Source organism: Podarcis muralis, chromosome 8 (genome assembly GCF_964188315.1).
Source record: "Podarcis muralis chromosome 8, rPodMur119.hap1.1, whole genome shotgun sequence".
NCBI classification, from domain to species: Eukaryota; Metazoa; Chordata; class Lepidosauria; order Squamata; family Lacertidae; genus Podarcis; species Podarcis muralis.
In genome coordinates this window covers 49,576,034-49,594,642 of record NC_135662.1, presented here as the reverse complement: position 1 = coordinate 49,594,642, position 18,609 = coordinate 49,576,034, and the positions used below count along the sequence as shown (strand labels likewise).

Genomic DNA, 18,609 nt, shown 5'->3' with positions numbered 1-18,609 from the left:
TACTCTGGAACTCAGTTTAGCCATCTAGATATCTTTTACTTTCTAAAATGTAAAATATTATTTACACTGCATGTCTTTTCAACATAAGTGTTGCCTGCTTCCAATTAAATTATTGGTGTGTTATAACTTATGTAACCACAACAGTAACATATTATGAAGGAGATATTAGCAAAGTTAGGATAACCCCAAGTTTTGCAGAAGTACAAAAATTGTTTAGAAAAACCCTTGAGGAACAGAAGCCAGCCCCAAACAACCCAACAAGGATTGAGCATGCTTAGTGGCCACAGAATGATAACTGACTGCTAAGCAGGGAGGGAGGGAGCCCTGAAATGGGGGAGGCATAGGCCATTTCCCACTCTATACTGAGAAGCTACTTTTGAATGTCCCACAGAGACAGATAGAAGAGCTGCCTATAGAAATCAATACAGATATGAAAATTTTAGCTCAGAGTGAGTGACCTGCAGCACAATCCCATTCATCTCAAAAGCAGGTCCCTTATTCCTAGGTAACTGTACATGGGAAATGCAGCCAATAAAGTCTTCGCTTGGAAAAATGCAACTGAACTAAATATGTGTTGGTGAATGTGCAGTATCTAATGATTACTGATCATTTCAGGTTAATTTTGTGCATGTCTGAAAATAGATGTGTATTTCCTGACTTTAGGGGCATAGTGTCTGCCAATATTCTCAAAAGTATACATGAAAGCCAACATTCACATGTGGGGAAACCCAGCCAGATGGACGGGTATAATTAATAAAATTATTATTATGTGAATGCCAACATGACCAGATGTCAGGTATTCCATAATATATATACACCAAGATATTTATTATTATTATGACCAGAAAGTCATCTTGTTCATTTCTCCTTCCACTTGAATAGGGCCACACAACTGTCTCTCAAAGACATTTCCACACATGCTCAGTAATTATGCACCACAAAGTGTAGGTGCATCCCAATTAAGCTGCCTGCAGCAAAGATATTTATACCCTGCCACACATTGTCAAATGAGAAGAAAGCACCATCCAATCAGATATCAGGGAAATTATTTTCCAAGCATAACGTGGTAACTAGTTCAACTAAGAGACTGGTTCAAACTCATTATCTTATCAAAAAACATTTTCCACATCAGAAATGGATTAGCCACAACATTCCATTCCATTGTAATTCCTCAGGGAGCAACAGCAGTTACTCTAACAAGGTTGGTAAAAGAAAATGTGTCTCACACATAAAAGAAAAATAAGGTGAATTTTGGAGAATATTCACACTAAACAATATCACATATAGAGTGGTACTTCTGGTTACGTACTTAATTTGTTCCGGAGATCCGTTCTTAACCTGAAACTGTTCTTAACCCGAAGCACCACTTTAGCTAATGGGGCCTCCCACTGCTGCCGTGCCGCCGGAGCACGATTTCTGTTCTCATTCTGAAGCAAAGTTCTTAACCCGAGGTACTATTTCTGGTTTAGCGGAGTCTGTAACCTGAAGTGTCTGTAACCTGAAGCGTATGTAACCCGAGGTACCACTGTACTGCATATATGTATCATTATCTTACTTGGTCAACATGCAGAATCTGACTCTAAAGCAAGTAAGATTACCAGAGGACTCAGGCCCAACCCATTGCTGAAGCAGGGTGAAGCACTGGTCTTGAACAGCAGAAACTCAAGTGGTGTCACCCACCTCTTCCACCAGGGAAGAAGCAGTGCTCTCCACCACATTCCAATGGTACATTCAATTCCTTTTCCATCTACACCCTTATCTCCCACTAAGTGGCTGCTCCATAGCAACATCATTTCCAGAAGACAGGCAGGGGCAGCAGAAGCAGCTATCAGTAGTACTGCACTAATGGCAACTATTCTTGCTTTTATGCAGCTGCCTTGGCAGTCTCCATGTGAAACAAGGATTCAATGTGGATGGACAGGTAGGCCACTGTTCTTACCATCCTTAAATGCAGCCTTCCAACACCATCCCAGAATTAATTAGGACAGTCCAATATGCTCTTTCTCCTTGGAAACATACATTTAAAGACGCATACTGGATATGGTGGTGGTAGTGTATGTGGTGGGGTGGAGCTGCCCTCCTGACATGGGTGTCACTGTTGTTTATATGGGGCAGGGCCAATCCTGTGGTCCCACCTGTGCAACCGCACAGCCCCAATATTGCCACTGCCACATCCCAACCATGTAATTGAAGCTGGTGTCAGGAAGGCTGCTCTACTTCACCACACACACTACTACTGGGGCATAGACCATATTATGGAGTTAGCTGCTAAGCTTGGAGAAAGTCTTACTTTCCATCAATCAGCTGTGTTGCTAATTCTAAACCTGCTCTATTGACTTATCCATCATCCACATAATTGGCTGCATCACATACCCTTTCACAACTCTCCAAAGCAGCAGTGGAGCAGCCATCTCAATTTTTAATTTGCTTGGCTTTCACAGTGTAAGTTAAGTGCTTAAAGAATCACACTTTGAAACTATTACTAGTCAGAGACCGACTGTCCGGATTTTTCTGGTTACCAGCTAATGAGTACTACTGTGTGTACTACAAACTTCCAGACAATAACAGAGCCTATGCTTTATTTTTAGAACAGATCCTGTTTTGGCAGTCACCTCTGGCACATTTACAAGTTGAAGTATTTTTAACATATCTATTTCCTTCTTAACGTTTATGGGGAAATCTGCTGGTTATATGCAATTCTGGATAAACAGAAGAAAGTAATGTACAATCTAGCTACTATTCAATGGTAAGACATACCATTCTATATGTAACAGAAATTAAGGAGTTCTAATCTTACTTTGGGATTCCTCAGGAATGCAAATACCCATTTGCTACTCAAAAGAATAAACCAGATAATTTATTTCTTCAAGGAAATCAGATGTTTCACTTAACTATCCCTAGAGTATTAACACTGTAAACGCAGCAGTTATAATGAGGCTCTAGAGAACTAATAATTATTAATTTAGAAATCAGCAACAAGTGCTTGATATTATTCAGAAAAAGAACTTACCTTTTGCAATTCGAGAATATTTGATTATTCAGACACTTCACATGGGGTCTTTCCCACCCACACCCCCTTCTGCCAAGGCCTACTCTGATGCCATCAGGTTAATTCTCTGCAAAATATAGGTCTTGTCTACTGCTAAACTTTAGGTCAGGTTTCTTTGCAGTTCTGAAAAAAAACTTTCACTTTATATACACAGCATAGAACAGTGATCTTTTTGCTAGAGCTACCAGAGTTAGCTTCACAACAACTTGATGCTTATCCAGAGGTACCTTTATTAAACTCTGCTGGAGTATTGCTCTCTGTTTCTAACACATACTTTTTATTCTACGGGCAAATCTGAAGAACAAGATGTAGAAGAATCCAACTCTATGTATTCTCAAAACTCTCTTCCAATCTTCTTCAGCCTTTTAGGGCTATAAATACAGAGGCTATAAATTGTAGCTTTAATCCTTCTATGTAGTGTTCATAAATTCCTCATCTTTCCATAATTACCTAGTCCATTATTGTCTTGCATTTCCATTGGCTCACTCTGAGTCATAAAATCATACCACCTCATCTCCAAAGGGCCGAAGCACTTGTGTCCAGTAGCAAAAAGGAAACATCCTCATTAATAGATTCTAGCTGCAACATTTTTTATTTATTAGCAGCCAAACATGTTCGCAGTCTTGAAACACCAACCCAAATGTGCTTTTATTTTTTATTATAGCAATACAGCAGGCACGCGCACAACGAGAAGCAAAGAAACATCATGATTTCTACACTCCTGCTCAGAAGCAACACCTCCTTTTCCACATTATAGTACCACTTTCCTAACTGAAGAGAAGAGACGAAGCTAGGTCATTTGGAGGAGAGGACAGACGGGGAACTGGGATGCAGAGGGAGGAGAGAGTCGGGAATTCAGAGGGAGGACAGAAACACGTAAAAGGGATTGGACAAATGCAAGAAATCAGTTCAGGAGGGATGTACAAAACCCGAGAAAAAATGTTTTTATAAAGAGGTGGGAAAAGAGTTCCTAGGAGAAGGAACGCTCGAGGTTTGGCAGGCCCCCCTGGGTTTCTGAAGAGCGCCCTCTGCCAGGGGCAACCCCCCTCCGCTACTCCCACGGGGCCACCCCTAGGGGCCGCCGCAGCCCAACCTGCGCGCCGAGGGGAGGCAGGGCGGGGGCGCTACGTACCCAGCAGCAGCAGGCGGTGCGTCTGCTTGTATTCCCTTTTCTGCTCCTTGAGCGCTCGGTCGATGCTCTTGCTCACGCGCCTCGCCTCCTTCTCCGCCTCCCGCTCCTCCAGGCGCAGCTTCTCCCAAGGTCTCTGCAGCGCCAGCGGCTGCTGCTTCGCCGCCGAGCCCGACTCGGGCTTGGCCTGGGGCGCCGCCGCCGTGGCAGCTGCGAGGGGTGGCGACGGCCCCCGTTGCCGCTGCCGCCCCTTGTCCTTCTCCGCGGGAGCCGCCCCGTTGCCCGCTCCGTTCTGCAGGAGCAGCAGCGGCCCGTCCAGCTCCACCGCGCGCGCCTTGCCGCCTTCCGCCTCCCCGCCGCTGCAGATGCTGCCACTGCCGCCGCCGCCGCTTTTCCCCGCGCTCCTTCCTCGTCCTCCTCCCCCGGCGGCCGGGGCTCCGGGCAGGGGCGGCTGCGGCCGGGCCAGGGGCTCCGCCGTGGGCGGCGGCGGCTGTTGCTCGGTCTCCGAGGTGGTGGTGGTGGCGGCGGCGGTGGCGCTGGAGATGGAGCCGCCTCCGGAGTCGCCGAAGAGCCTCGGGCGCAGGCTGTAGCAGAGCCCCATGTCTCGCGGAACCGACGAGCTGTGCGCGCGTCCGGGCTGAAGGCGTCCGGCAGGCAGCGGCTCTCAGCGCTCGCCGCGGTCCCCGCGCGTCAGGGCCGCGGAGGGCGCGCCAGGCAGCCCCTCCTCACAGCCCCGCCGCCGCTGCTGCAGCTGCTGGGCCATGTTGCATTTTCCTCGCTTCTCTGCCCTCCTCCTCCTCCGGGCAAGCGGCGTCGTTTGGGCGGCAGCGCCAGCGGCAACTCGCCTCAGATCACCTGACACGGACCCGCCGCCGCCGCCGTGGCTACCTTACCGTAAATACCCCAGCGCAAGCCCACCGCCACGCAGCTCGAGGTTACCGAAAGACTGGAAGGGAGCCAAGGCGCGCACGCACACACACGTGTGTGTGTGGTGTGGACACACACACGCAGAATCCTCGTTCCCTCTAAGCAAACCCCTCTCCTTGAGACACCGGCAGGGACAACCCTGCCTTTCCTCAGGCTGTCCCTCCTCCTTCGCAAATATAGCCATTTACTACAAACCCTTTTTACAGGCTGAATGGCCCTCCCTAGCTATTAAAGCACTTGGATGTTTATTGCCACAGCATATAACCGCCCTGAAAGTGATCAGCCTCCACAGCACTGTGTTGCCTATCTTTTTGTTTTGTTGGCCATCTCTGGCGTGGTAGTAGTTACTGCACATTCTCACTCTCAATTGCAATGCAAATACACTGATGTGGTTGAGTGCACATACGGAGAGGTCTGGCACAGAATGGCCTTTTTGAAACCACACTCTTCTGATTGTGTAGAAGAATCTGAGATTTAAATGGCTTCAGTAAGTGGCACTTATTACCTGAGGTCAACAGACCCAGCAGCCTCTGTGCCAGCTACAGACATGAGAGTAGATGGTAAAAGCTACTTTTCTGACACTACATTTCTCAGTGCATGCCATGAAACCCGCTGATTATGCTCTTTGTTATAGTGGTGGGATAGCCAGACATGAAGGCAGGTTTTGCAGCACTTGGGATCTTCTATGCAATTTGCTATTAAAGAATGGTAGAATATGCAATTCTACCATTACAGACCCCCCCCCCCACTAGCTCACTATTTATTTATTTATTTGGAGAGATCACTTGCTGACACCAAGTTTTCTTTCTGGGTAGGACAGATCAATGGCATGCCATTGGTTCTAAAGGATGCCAACATCTTCATGGCTGACACTTTCCCAGATTCTGTTCCCAAAATTCCTCTACCTGAGAAACATCATCACCTGGACTCACAGATAGGAGGCACTTGTGCAGTTCTACATGACAAACCTAGAAGACATGAGAGACTACAACACGTCACTGACAGCTCCTAATTAAAACCACGACACTTCTCTCTTACAGGCCTTGGGTGACATTCCTGTACTTAGTAACATACAGTCCCTCAAATTAAAACACATTCATCAGCAACAACAGGCCACATAACTTGGACCAGACCCTGTGGCAGGTTCAGATGCCAGTTCTGTCCCATATCTGCTCTGGCAACACAATTACAGGACCTAATAATGTCATGCACAACATCAGGGGTTCATTTATTTTCTCATCTTCCAATGTGTTGTGTGCCATCACCTGCCAGCAATACCCTTCTGCATTCTGCAAAGGACAAACATGACAGCCTCTGCATGAAATAATGGACACAAATCTGACATTTAAAAAATGGCAGCACCAAAAAGCCAGTGGGGGGACATTTCATCCTCCCAGGACACTCTATTACTGACCAAGTAATGTGACCAAGTAATGCGAAAAGAAGGTGACCAAGCTGGAACAAAGAGAAAACATGAAACTGCTAAATTACCAATAATCACAAAGTTCAATGCTATTACTTGTGGACTGAATTGAAGCAAATAATTTTCATAACAGTACAGTATATGTGTTAATTGACTTAAAAATGCCAGGATCTCTGTGTTACAAACATAAGCCTTTTGGAGAATGGCCACCTTTCATGGAATTAGCACTGTCTGTAGAAGAAGAAGAAGAGTTTGGATTTGATATCCCGCTTTATCACTACCCGAAGGAGTCTGAAAGTGGCTAACATTCTCCTTTCCCTTCCTCCCCCACAACAAACACTCTGTGAGGCTGAGAGACTTCAAAGAAGTGTGACTAGCTCAATATCACCCAGCAGCTGTATGTGGAGGAACGGAGACGCGAACCCGGTTCACCAGATTACGAGTCTACCGCTCTTAACCACTACACCACACTGGCTCTGTACATTTCTGCATCTCATTTTCTTCTGACCTCAGTGTTTACATCTGCCTCCCTCTAAGAGAGAGAGAGAGAGTCACACAAAGATGCAACTCAGGATAGCACTAAATGCATCTAATGAAGTGGACTCTAGTCTACAAAGCTAGTTCTTAGTAATCCAAATACACGAGCTAAAAATAAAAACCCTACTTCATTTTGTCAAGGTAAGAGAGAAAATATACTAATATGCATTTGAACATTCTAAATAATAAAGCATTAATGAATGTTTACTCTACACAAATTGATCATTTGCTGAAGATTGGCACAGCTAAGTTTTCTCCAGGATGCAATTGTGGAAATCAAATTAAGTCATATGAAGGTCAATAGTTCAATGCACTTCAAATTAGGAAACAGTTAATGGCAGAAAAATGAGGGACAGCACAGGAAATTAATGATAATTGGTCTAAATGTAAGAGAAAGAGATAACTGAGGAGGGAGAAAGGTTGTTTTCTGCTGCTCCAGAGAAGCGGACACGGAGCAATGGATCCAAACTACAAGAAAGAAGATTCCACCTAAACATTAGGAAGAACTTGCTGACAGTAAGAGCTGTTCGACAGTGGAATTTGCTGCCAAGGAGTGTGGTGGAGTCTTTTCTTTGGAGGTCTTTAAGCAGAGGCTTGACAACCATATGTCAGGAGTGCTCTGATGGTGTTTCCTGCTTGGCAGGGGGTTGGACTCGATGGCCCTTGTGGTCTATTCCAACTCTATGATTCTATGATTCTATGAACTGACAAAATACTTCAACACAAATAATGAAGGGCATAAGTAATATTTTACCCTTTCCAAAATACATATGTGACATTTAACCAAATCTAAGTTGGCAAATCGATGTTGGTAATAGTAATAAAGAAAAACAAGACTATTGCTCTAGTTCTGTAGCTAGACAATAGTCTTGCTCTATAGCAGGGGTCAGCAACCTTTTTCAGCCGTGGACTGAAACACAGTCCTTCAGACCATGTGGGAGGCCGGACTGTATTTTTTTGGGGGGTGGGGGGTGGAAATGAACAAATTCCTATGCCCATAAATAACCCAGAGATGCATTTTAAATAACAGCACACATTCTACTCATGTAAAAACACCAGCAGGCCCCACAAATAACCCAGAGATTCATTTTAAATAAAAAGATACGTTCTACTCATGTAAAAACACACTGATTCCTGGACCATCCATGGGCCAGATTGAGAAGGCGATTGGGCTACATCCGGCCCCCGGGCCTTAGGTTGCCTACCCATGCTCTATACAGTCATACCTTGTGTTGCGTTCTGCTCTTGTTACGGACTTTCAGCTTACAAATGCGGCAAACCCAGAAGTGTTTGAAGACTTTTCGGGGTGCAAAAAGCACCCCAAAACGGATTAAGTCTGCAACTAGAGATACCACTGTAGTTTGCAGCTAACCGAAAACACCATCTGCACTTGGATTCATGGTGTGTACATATGCCTTGCTATGACTTCTGTTTTCTATTTTTTCCTGTGACCAATCTGAAACACAGCAGTAGCAAAGAAATATGATTTAGTGCAGAAATCACCATCAAATAATAAGCTTTCAAATGGGTTCTAGACTTCCTTCATTTGAACATGTCCACCACTGTCACTCAAGCTGTCCCCTGGGCTGTTGCATTGCCACCTTGGAACATCAGGCATCTGCATGGGTTCTGCCATGTAGGAGAGGGCACTTGGGAATGATGGCGGCAACCATCTGGGTCAGAATGGTGTCTGTATACTACTAGAAGCCCTGGTCTGTCTCTTTACCCAGCATCAAGTAAAAGCATGCAGTCTTAGTGATCTGTCTAATGATGTAATCAGTGAAGGGGGGAGGACTACAATCCAGCACCTTTATGGCAAATAAGATAGCACAGTCAGATTGTGGATACACTTTTCTGAAGACCTATAAGCCCTACTTATCAGCATGTGATTAGGGCTTCACTAAATAAGCTCTGCCCCCAGGCATCTGGGCATGTAATGATTACTTCAGAGTACAGTGGACGCTCGGGTTGTGAACGTGATCCGTGCGGGAGGCACGTTTGCAACCCGCAGTAGTGCTTCTGCGCATGCGTGAGCGCCGTAACCCGGAAGTAACCCATTCCGGTACTTCCGGGTTTGGCGTGGTGCGCAACCCGAAAACGCGCAACCTGAAGCGTATGTAACCTGAGGTATAACTTTACTCTGATTAACGCCAGGAGTAGAGGCACTTGGGGAGCAGGATGATGAATGGCAAAGAGATGAATGGGATGACACAATGGAGTAGAACCTGGTTGATGGGAACACCCCTCCGCCTCTGGATGCATCTGGCTCTGCAGTTGAAGCAGAAGTCTCAGAGGCTTCCAGTTCCCAGTGGAAGAGAGTGGGAAGTTATGAAGGCCACTTCTCCACCGGAGAATGGGGAAGGTTCCAGGGTGTAGTGTGTTGTGACATGGTGGGAGGATTTACAGGTGGCAGCATGTCCAGCATTATCACCCAGGGAGAGCTGGCACATCAATACATCGATAGAAAAGAAGAGACATGTCCCTCTAGAAAGGGGGTGGACCTAGTCAGGGGCATGGCTAGTTCATGTAGCCCTGTGCTCCATTTATCCATTGGTCTCAGTGTGAGCAATAGCTTCTGAATAAGACTATAGCAGAAGAAATACATGTTTATTCCATGCTGAATTGTATTCTGAGGCTGGAATTGGGGGAAAAAAAGATTTTAAAAATTAATTAATATGAACTGTTGTAGCTTCCTGGGGGTAAATGGCATGAGAAGTCACCATATCCACCCAATCTATGTGATTACCAGTTACAATTTTTTATTGCTGTAGCATGGGTACCCATCCATGCCACAGCAATTTGTATGAATAGTATCTTAGGCTGGGATTCAGGAGAATAAAAACACACAATTTTCCCCAGAGTATCATTTTCAGAAGCTGATCCCAGAATACCCTAACTGCTCTTTAAACTCTCCAATAATAATTTGAAGATTAGTCATAAAAGCATTTTAGAGGAAACTTGTCCTGAAGCAATGCATTCTTGCCTAAATCCTTTGTTTAAACTGCTCTCATGCCTAATCTCTTAACTGCATAGATTCCAAGAATATGAGGGAATTTTTTCATAAACTGCTCTCTTCATGGCACCAGTTTTAAATGGCACTCCACACCATAGTCCGACAACACAGCTGTTCCTGAGCCAGGATATCCTGGCACCAGTTGTCGATGCTCCAGTGACCTCCCAACTGGACTACTGTAAAGGTCCTCTAGGTAGGATTGCCATTGAAGATGGTCTTGAGGCTGCTACTAGTGCAGAATGCTCAAGGTGCTAGTACTAGCATAAAATGTAAAGGTAAAGGTACCCCTGACCATTAGGTCCAGTCGTGGCCAACTCTGGGGTTGCGGCGCTCATCTCGCTTTATTGGCTGAGGGAGCTGGCGTACAGCTTCTGGGTCATGTGGCCAGCATGACTAAGCTGCTTCTGGCGAACCAGAGCAGCGCCTATTTATCTACTTGCACTTTGAGGTGCTTTCGAACTGCTAGGTTGGCAGGAAGTACTAGCATATAGGTTGGCAGGAAGTACTAGGAAGTACTAGGTTGGCAAGAAGTACTAGCATATACATACCGGTAGTTACCTAAATGGCTTGGGACTCAGGCACCTAACAAAGCCAAATAACAACCATATGAAACCCTGTGTTCAGCAGGTGAGACCTTGTTGGTTGTGCTGCCACTGGGGGTCACTTGGCGCTGACCTGTGACAGGACCTTTTCAGTGGTTGTTCCCCAGTTGTGGGATGTCCTCCCAGCTAAGGTCTACCAGTACCCATTATTAACTTTTAGGAGGAATTTGAAAACATTCTTGTTTATCTAGGCATTTGGTGGTTGAAGAATACTATTCCTTGCAACTCGTGGATCACTGCATGAAACTGCATGAAAGTGTACAGTGGAATCTCGACTTACGTACGGCTCTACTTACGTATGATTCCAGTTACGACCTTCAGTAGGCACTTTGACTTATGAACTTTCCTCTAGATATAAATAGAGGCCTTGCCAGTAGCTCGGAGCTTGCCTGGCCAGCTGCAAAGCAACACTGGGGCCTCCACTGCCGGGGAGAGGCCTCTGGTTTGCAGCTGCTCACCCTGCCGGCTGCGGAGCAGTGCTGAGGCCTCTGCTGCCAGGGAGAGGGCCCCCATCCCACCCCAAAGCTATGGAAGAGGCACAGCAGGGCGCACTGCAGCCCCAAACCCTGCCGAGGAACTAACCTGAAGAAGTCCAGAGAAGAACCTGGCCAGGCAAGGAAAAAAAGTGACCCTGGCTGAAGTGAATCAGCTCTTTACTGACCCATGCCCCACCCCCAGCTTGTAGCCAGGTAAGCCCACCCACCCACAGTGCACGTAAGAAAAAAAAATGTTAATTTTTTTCATCTACAATACTGTCTTATTTATTTTATAGTACAGTACATTGATTATTGCCTTCATTTTATGGATCAATGGTCTCGTTAAACAGTAAAATCCGTGTTAAATTGCTGCTTTAGGGGGTGTTTCTAGTACATTTATAGTTATGACCGGACCTCCAGAATGGATTATGGTTGTAAGTAGAGGTTCCACTGTTTTTAGATTTATTTATTTTTTACTGTAACTGTTTTTAGAATGATTTAACTGTTTTAGATTGTTTTTAAGTTCTGGATGTGTTTGCAATCCTGGGCTGCTTTGGGAGGAAGGAAAGGATATAAATTCAATAATGAAAACTGTTGTTGTTGTTGTTGTTGTTGTTGTTCTGGATGTGTTTGCAATCCTGGGCTGCTTTGGGAGGAAGGAAAGGATATAAATTCAATAATGAAAACTGTTGTTGTTGTTGTTGTTGTTGTTGTTGTTGTTAATGTAAGGCAGTCAGTTATATCAAGAGCTGTTGAGAGTCCTAGCAAAATTAAACAGGATTTTTGCACCCCTGCTGACGTTCTAATGCAGAAGGTTCACTGGAACTATCACCAGGAAGGTCCCCAAAGAGATGGATGGCCCAGGGCAAATCTCACACACTTCCTACTTGTTCAGATCGCTGCAGGGTTCTCCTGAGCACCCATTTTAAACTTTTAACTACTGTAATTTGTTTAAAGATTTGCTAGCTGTAATGGCAAAGCATCTGCCTTGCAGGCACTCTCCTAGACTGCATTGCCCAGAATGCATCGTTCTGAGGAATGAATTTGTGGTATGTAATTGGAAATTATAGAGTTAAAATACTGTCTCCCTGTATGGGTTGGAGCTAAGTTTTTACTCTTAGTTTGTTGTCAAGGTTACTTTCACTTTCCTGTGTTGTTGTTCTCTTGTTCTGGGCTACAAAGTGAGCAACTGTGCCTTACATTAAAAATACAGCATTGGTCTGAAGACATGCCCAGCTCATAATCTGCATTTAGTGTGTCGTGTCCAAATCAAGATGAAGGCAAGTGATTTTATGTGTGCAATGTTTAACAAACATGCCACAGAAGCTGTAGCTAATTCCTTCTTCAAGCAGCTCTGACCTTCGTTTTATAGCCCATAAACCACCTGGAGTAGCTCAGCTGGATGATAGCTCATACAATGGTGCCTTATCAGTATCACTGCCATGGAAAAAGCCTTCAAGTTATTTCAAGTAAGTCTGGATTCGCATGAGATTTTCTCCATCTGTATTTCAGTCATCTTTCCTTAAGTCTCATTGAGGTAATTCTGTATTATATTAATTGAGGTTGTATTAAAGTTGATGCATTTCAAGCTAACTGTGAACTTTTCATGCCATCCTCTCTTTACTTTATTGCTTTCTATTCAGAAATTTTATCTGACCACCACAGTGGTACCTAAAATTAAGGTATTGTTGTATATGAAATAGAAATATTACAATAACGTTTCTATTGTTGATTTTTAAAATGGCATTTCCCAGTTTCTAGAAGACTCTTGCAAGCAACAAAGAATAGGAAACCCCTAAAAAAAATAGAAAAATAAAGCATTTGGAAATTTCCTGACACAAAGGAAATCCTTGTAGAATTACACATTAGTAAATGAATGTCAAGCCTGATTTTTCAAGGTGAGTTGTAGTTGTGCTAGGCCTTTAGTAACAAAAGGTGGCACTGTTGGCTTTCAAATGGGAAAGAATAAATTCTTACTGCACAGAACAAATGCTTAAGCTGGTGCAAAATGTATGTCTTTCAGTTATTTACATTCTACTGTAAAGTAAACATCTGTTTTAAAATAGCTATCTAAAAATGTATGCTATAGCAGTAAGATTATCAGCACACGTTTACCAAAATGTAAGTCTCGTGTTTGAAACTATTATTTCTCATTAAAGCAGCTAAGGATTGCAAGAGTATCTGTTTTCCAACATTTAACTCTTAAGCAAGGCATTTTAGATTGCAACTCAATTTTTGTTGTATTAATGTGAAATAATCTAAGAGTAACCATGTGTCCAAGCTGTTCAGGACCCTGAGGACTAAGGTGACTTTAGGGGCTGCCTGTCTCCCACCTCTCAGGGCTATTTGGAAATCGGTGTGCCTGCAGGAGGAGGATGTAAGAAACAAAGTCTAGGCCAGGGAGCTCACATCATTGGTTTCTGAGGAACATCAGTGGCCCTGGCCTGAGGCAGGTAAGATTGGTCCAATATATTTTGCTGTCTGCAGCAGAGCCCAGATCTCTCTTATCCCAGGTCCCTAGCTAATATAACTGTACTATTCACCTATTCTGCCACCAAAAGCACATCACTTCATGCTGCTGCCTGGCAGGCCCAGCCTTTGTGGAAAATGTAAAGACAGGCCTTCCATGTCTTCCCTGGGGCTGCTTGAAGACCTTGGTGCTTGAGGGAAGGCCAAGCAGCTCATGCTATCACCTTCTGAAGGTCCCTGTTAATCCTGTAGCAAGCCCTGTGAACAAAAGGAATCACACCTACAACACCTCATACACTTTTACAGGCTCTTGCTAACAGTCAAGACAATAGGCCTTTGGGTTCAGATGTATACCATTTCTATGTTTCCCATCATAGTTTAAAGTAAATAAGGTTCTTGAATTCACATGACTTCATAGATCACTGCTTGAACGAGCTGTGTTACTCTCACTTCCATTAAAACTGAACCATTAAAATAGGCCGTGTTTGCTTGCTGATGCAACAGAGGTTCCGCTTTCAAATAAACAGTGTCTATAACTCACAGTGAATTGTCTATTTGTTCTGTCTCTGCGTCTTACAATTTCTGGGAATTAGTCTCATTTGTTTATATAATACTTGCCCTTCACTAAAAATATTACTAGACCACTTCCTTCATCATTTGAACCTGAACTTTTATAACTAAATAATTCCCTTTCAAGAGCTAATAAAAACTAATTATGGGTTCGAGTTTCTGAGAATTGGAGCTATTTTTTCCTAAAGCCCTTTTCTACTGAGTTGAATTGTTAACCATACAATTCCACTCCAGGTAACCTCCAATGAATGGGATTTACAGTTTATGAGAAGAATTTCATACCAGTGATCTAAACCCACAATTTTCAATTTATCAGACTAGTGTACAAATTGGAAACAACTCAGCTTAAATCATCACCTAACTAGTTTGTGCAGTGCATTTTTGTATGCTGTTTTTCCTAATGTATACATTGGTATGCATACTTCACCCAAATATATGATTTTTTGGTACACATTATATGACTGGAGAATTGCATTCCAAAATTGGGAAAAACATGAATTTTGAAGGATGGCTGTTTCTGTTCTTGTGTTGTTTTGTAAAGTGTGAATTAGGTAGGTTTGCTTTTAAATGTGAACTGAATCAAATTTCTGCCCTAGATAGAAAAAAATGTTCTTCTGAATGACATAGACTTGCCTTGGTATGGGCTGTGATTTTTCACAATGCTCTGCAGGCATAATAATAAAGCCACACACAAAAGCCATACAAGTGCATTGAGAAGGCCTAGTATTCTGTACACTGCACTGCAGGCCCCTATCCATCTGTCTGTCTGTCTATCTATCTATCTATCTATCTATCTATCTATCATCTATCTAACTAACTATCTATCTATGCACTGATGGTTATTGCATTCAGATTGAGTACAGATGATTGTTTTGTTGTTGTTACTAGTATTATTTATGTACTATTTTTCTTTATTCCACTTCACTGTCTTTATTTTTTAATTTTATTTTCTTTGTTAAATTTGCAGATTTCCTGAACCCAGTACACCATATGTGAATTGGTGCCGTCTGCCCTGCACAATCTATTGGCAAGGACTGCTGCCTATGTATGTATATTAACAAAGCCTAGTCTACCTCACAGGGCTGTGATTATGATTGCTTTGATTTCTGACCTGCCCCTCACCATAAATTCTCAGGACTGGTTGCAACAATATAAAATTCATTTTTAAATACAAATTACCATTTACACTTGAGCCTTACGGCTTCAATTCTATATGAAGGAGCGTCTCCACCCCCATCGTTCTGCCCGGACACTGAGGTCCAGCTCCGAGGGCCTTCTGGCGGTTCCCTCACTACGAGAGGTCAAGTTACAGGGAACCAGGCAGAGGGCCTTCTCGGTAGTGGCGCCCGTCCTGTGGAACGCCCTCCCATCAGATGTCAAAGCGATAAACAACTACCTGACATTCAGAAGACATCTGAAGGCAGCCCTGTTCAGGGAAGTTTTTAATGTGTGACATTTTAGTGTATTTTTTATCTTTGTTGGAAGCCGCCCAGAGTGGCTGGGGGGGCCCGGCCGGATGGGCGGGGTACAAATAATAAATTATTATTATTATTATTATTATTACACTTGCTCCCGGGTATGCCCTACTAAACTTAAAGGTGCTTACTTATAAGTAGATCTGTTGTATAGGACTGTATTACACATGCCGTTTTGTTGAGGCGCTGAATCTAGTCAGTGCAGGGCAGTTGGGCTATCATTAATTTATGACTAGAATTAGATTGCTGTTTGAATAATTAACCAGACTATCAGTTTAGTGGTTTCAGAATTTTTACGTGTTTTAGGAGAACTGTATTATGTCAGATTCAAACTTTTTAAGCCAATAAATTGTCTGAAAGTCCATTAGCTGTACCCATAATGATTTAATTTATGGAGGCAGATAGTTCCAGCATGCATATAAGAGAATTGCTAATATAGACTTGTCTGCTTAAATCAGCGGCCCCCAACCTTTTGGGATGTATTTGGAAATCTAAGAAACTGTAGTGGGCATCACAAAAATACCCATTTCTACAGAAGAAAAACTGGTGATATTCCCCCTCCAAAACAGACAAACAAACACCTACATGCACCCCAAACAAACACAAACGAGAAAAGACAGGAACTCTCCCCCAAGGCAATCCTCCAACCAAACTAAACAAAAAAAAACCCCTATTTTATATTTTAAAAATATGAAAATTGGGAGGGGTTGTGGCTTTGATGGGTGCTATGCTCAGGACCCCAGGTTTAAATTAATTAGACTAGAAAATAAATCAGATGTGATCACTGAGTGTGTTGGAAGTTTGGTACTGGCTGAGTAGTGGTGGCTTCAGCAGTCCTAAGATGTGCCCAAGTTAAATCTGTGAGTGTATAAATAGGTTGTCATTGATAGGAACTTTTTTTAGTCTGGCTTTGCAGGCTCCTTACAGTTCCTTCTATGTATGCATGTCTATTCAGTAAGGTTCAATGGGGCTTACTGAGTAGGTATAGGGTGGAAGCCTAAGTCACTCATGTTAGCTATGTCCACTGCTAGTGGATAAGGGTAGAGACAGAGGTGCCCACCCTCCATGATTAAAATCAAAAGAGTAAAAGGTTGCCCAATCAGCTGACTAGCAATAATAAATGGATAATGAAGGAAGTCAAATTGGGGATATTAAGTTAGTCTCATGTTACCACAAGGTAACTACTTTCTGAAAAGTAGTGAAGGCTGTAGGTGTGACTGAACTGCAGAAGGACAGAATCTGACATTGGGTGAAGGATTCAGCATCCTGTGAATCTCAGTATTCCTTCTTAAAAGAGCAGCTTCCTAGCGCCTAAAACTGAAAATCAATTTGAAAGTCTGTGGTCAATGCCTGAGCTGGATATCCACTGACCCAAGAGCAAGACCTCAGTTTCCTGCATGGGCTCTTGCCACAGTTAGCAGTATCAGAAGAAACTGTGAAATAAGTAAGAAAATATATGTGCCATTTAGCATGCAACATTGAGGTTTTCTGAATGTGGAATTATTATTATTATTATTATTATTATTATTATTATTATTATTATCTCAATCTTTAAAGGTGCCTTAATTCAATTCAATATAAAGATATAGAATAGGCAAGGTGTTATCTTTCTCAAATGCTTGCAAGTGTTACTCACACACAAGCCTTCTTGTGTCTCAGCCTTTAGATTAACACTTCTCAACATGAGGCAATGTGAAGTTTATCCTGCAATTGTTGTTTATAGTTCCCCTAGGAAATACAGTATGTTATGAATGCATCTTGTGTTACATTGCACAGTATAGCTCCTCATAAGCAGGTGGTTTTAAGAATAAGTTCTTTGTGCTTTAAATGTAGCTGCCTAAGCATTTCTTAAGAATATAAACATTTCCAGTATCAGAAACTGGGTTTGTTACTTGTGTGCTGCAGGAGATAAGAGAATGTCAACATGAATTTTCAAATATTAGACCGCTCCTAAAAATATGCTCTAAAAACTTATCAGAAGCAGATGATTTTCTAGATATCAGTAACTTCTCAAACCATTCTGTACTGGGAAGTTTGATATTGCTACCTTAACAAAGAAAGCCCATTCTGACTTTTGCTTACAGAAAATGATTTCCTGAATTCTTTATCATGCTAGGAAGCTATGTGTGTGTGACTGTGTCTATGTGAAGAACTGTAAATCTTTCTCATTTTCTCTCAATGTAATATTTTTCTGCTTCTTAAATATTAATGCCTTTGGCAAATGCATTAGGATTCAAGCGATAAATCTAAGAACACATATAGATAGTTATCTTCAACATTAAAGTTAGACTGACAGTCTCCTGGGTATTGGAGAATGGCCATGTATATACATTATTTATATGAACTGTTATATGTCATTAAGTGCTAAACCCATTTTGTTTTACATTCTCCTGTGCTTCAGGAAGCAAGACACATATTAGACCTTTGCAAAGTATTTTCCAGATCAATATGATAAGCTTTAAAGAAAACTGCCTGTGCATAGGTTGCTGACAAACCTACTAGGATATTTTTCATGAACTAAGGGGCTAGTTTAATTATTCTAGCATATTGACTCTTGCAAGGTCTGCTGTAACACTATACTTTGGAATTTGACTCTTTGAAAAAGACCTGATCAAGAGGTATTTGTCATACATTAAAGCCTCCCATTTGCACAGTGTGCACGATCAGTTCTGAAGGAGTTTGGCTACGAAGATACTTTTCCAAATGAAGATACTTAATATCCATTTCAAGTTCAGACATGACCAGGGGAGGACTGGAATTTCATCAGCAACCAAGATGAGAAGTGAAACCAGGCCTGATTGCATCATCCTACACTGATGATAGGGACGTGGGTGGCGCTGTGGGTAAAAGCCTCAGCGCCTAGGGCTTGCCGATCGAAAGGTCGGTGGTTCGAATCCCCGCAGCGGGGTGCGCTCCCGTTGCTCGGTCCCAGCGCCTGC

The 18,609-nt window shown here is 43.0% G+C and overlaps 1 protein-coding gene across 2 annotated transcripts in view; it reads right to left on the bottom strand.

The window, feature by feature from the left end:
* The window catches only part of GNAL (G protein subunit alpha L), a 173,045-nt gene that overhangs the window by 115,870 nt on the left and 38,566 nt on the right, over positions 1 to 18,609 (bottom strand). Inside the window, exon 1 of one of the 2 annotated variants that reach the window (XM_028737377.2) lies at positions 4,182 to 5,149. The exons of the other annotated variant lie outside the window; for it this stretch is intronic. Coding sequence (XP_028593210.2) covers positions 4,182 to 4,779 — 598 coding nt within the window. The 5' untranslated portion in view covers positions 4,780 to 5,149. Of the gene's footprint in view, positions 1 to 4,181; positions 5,150 to 18,609 lie in introns of those variants that run through there. 2 annotated transcript variants of the gene reach the window in all.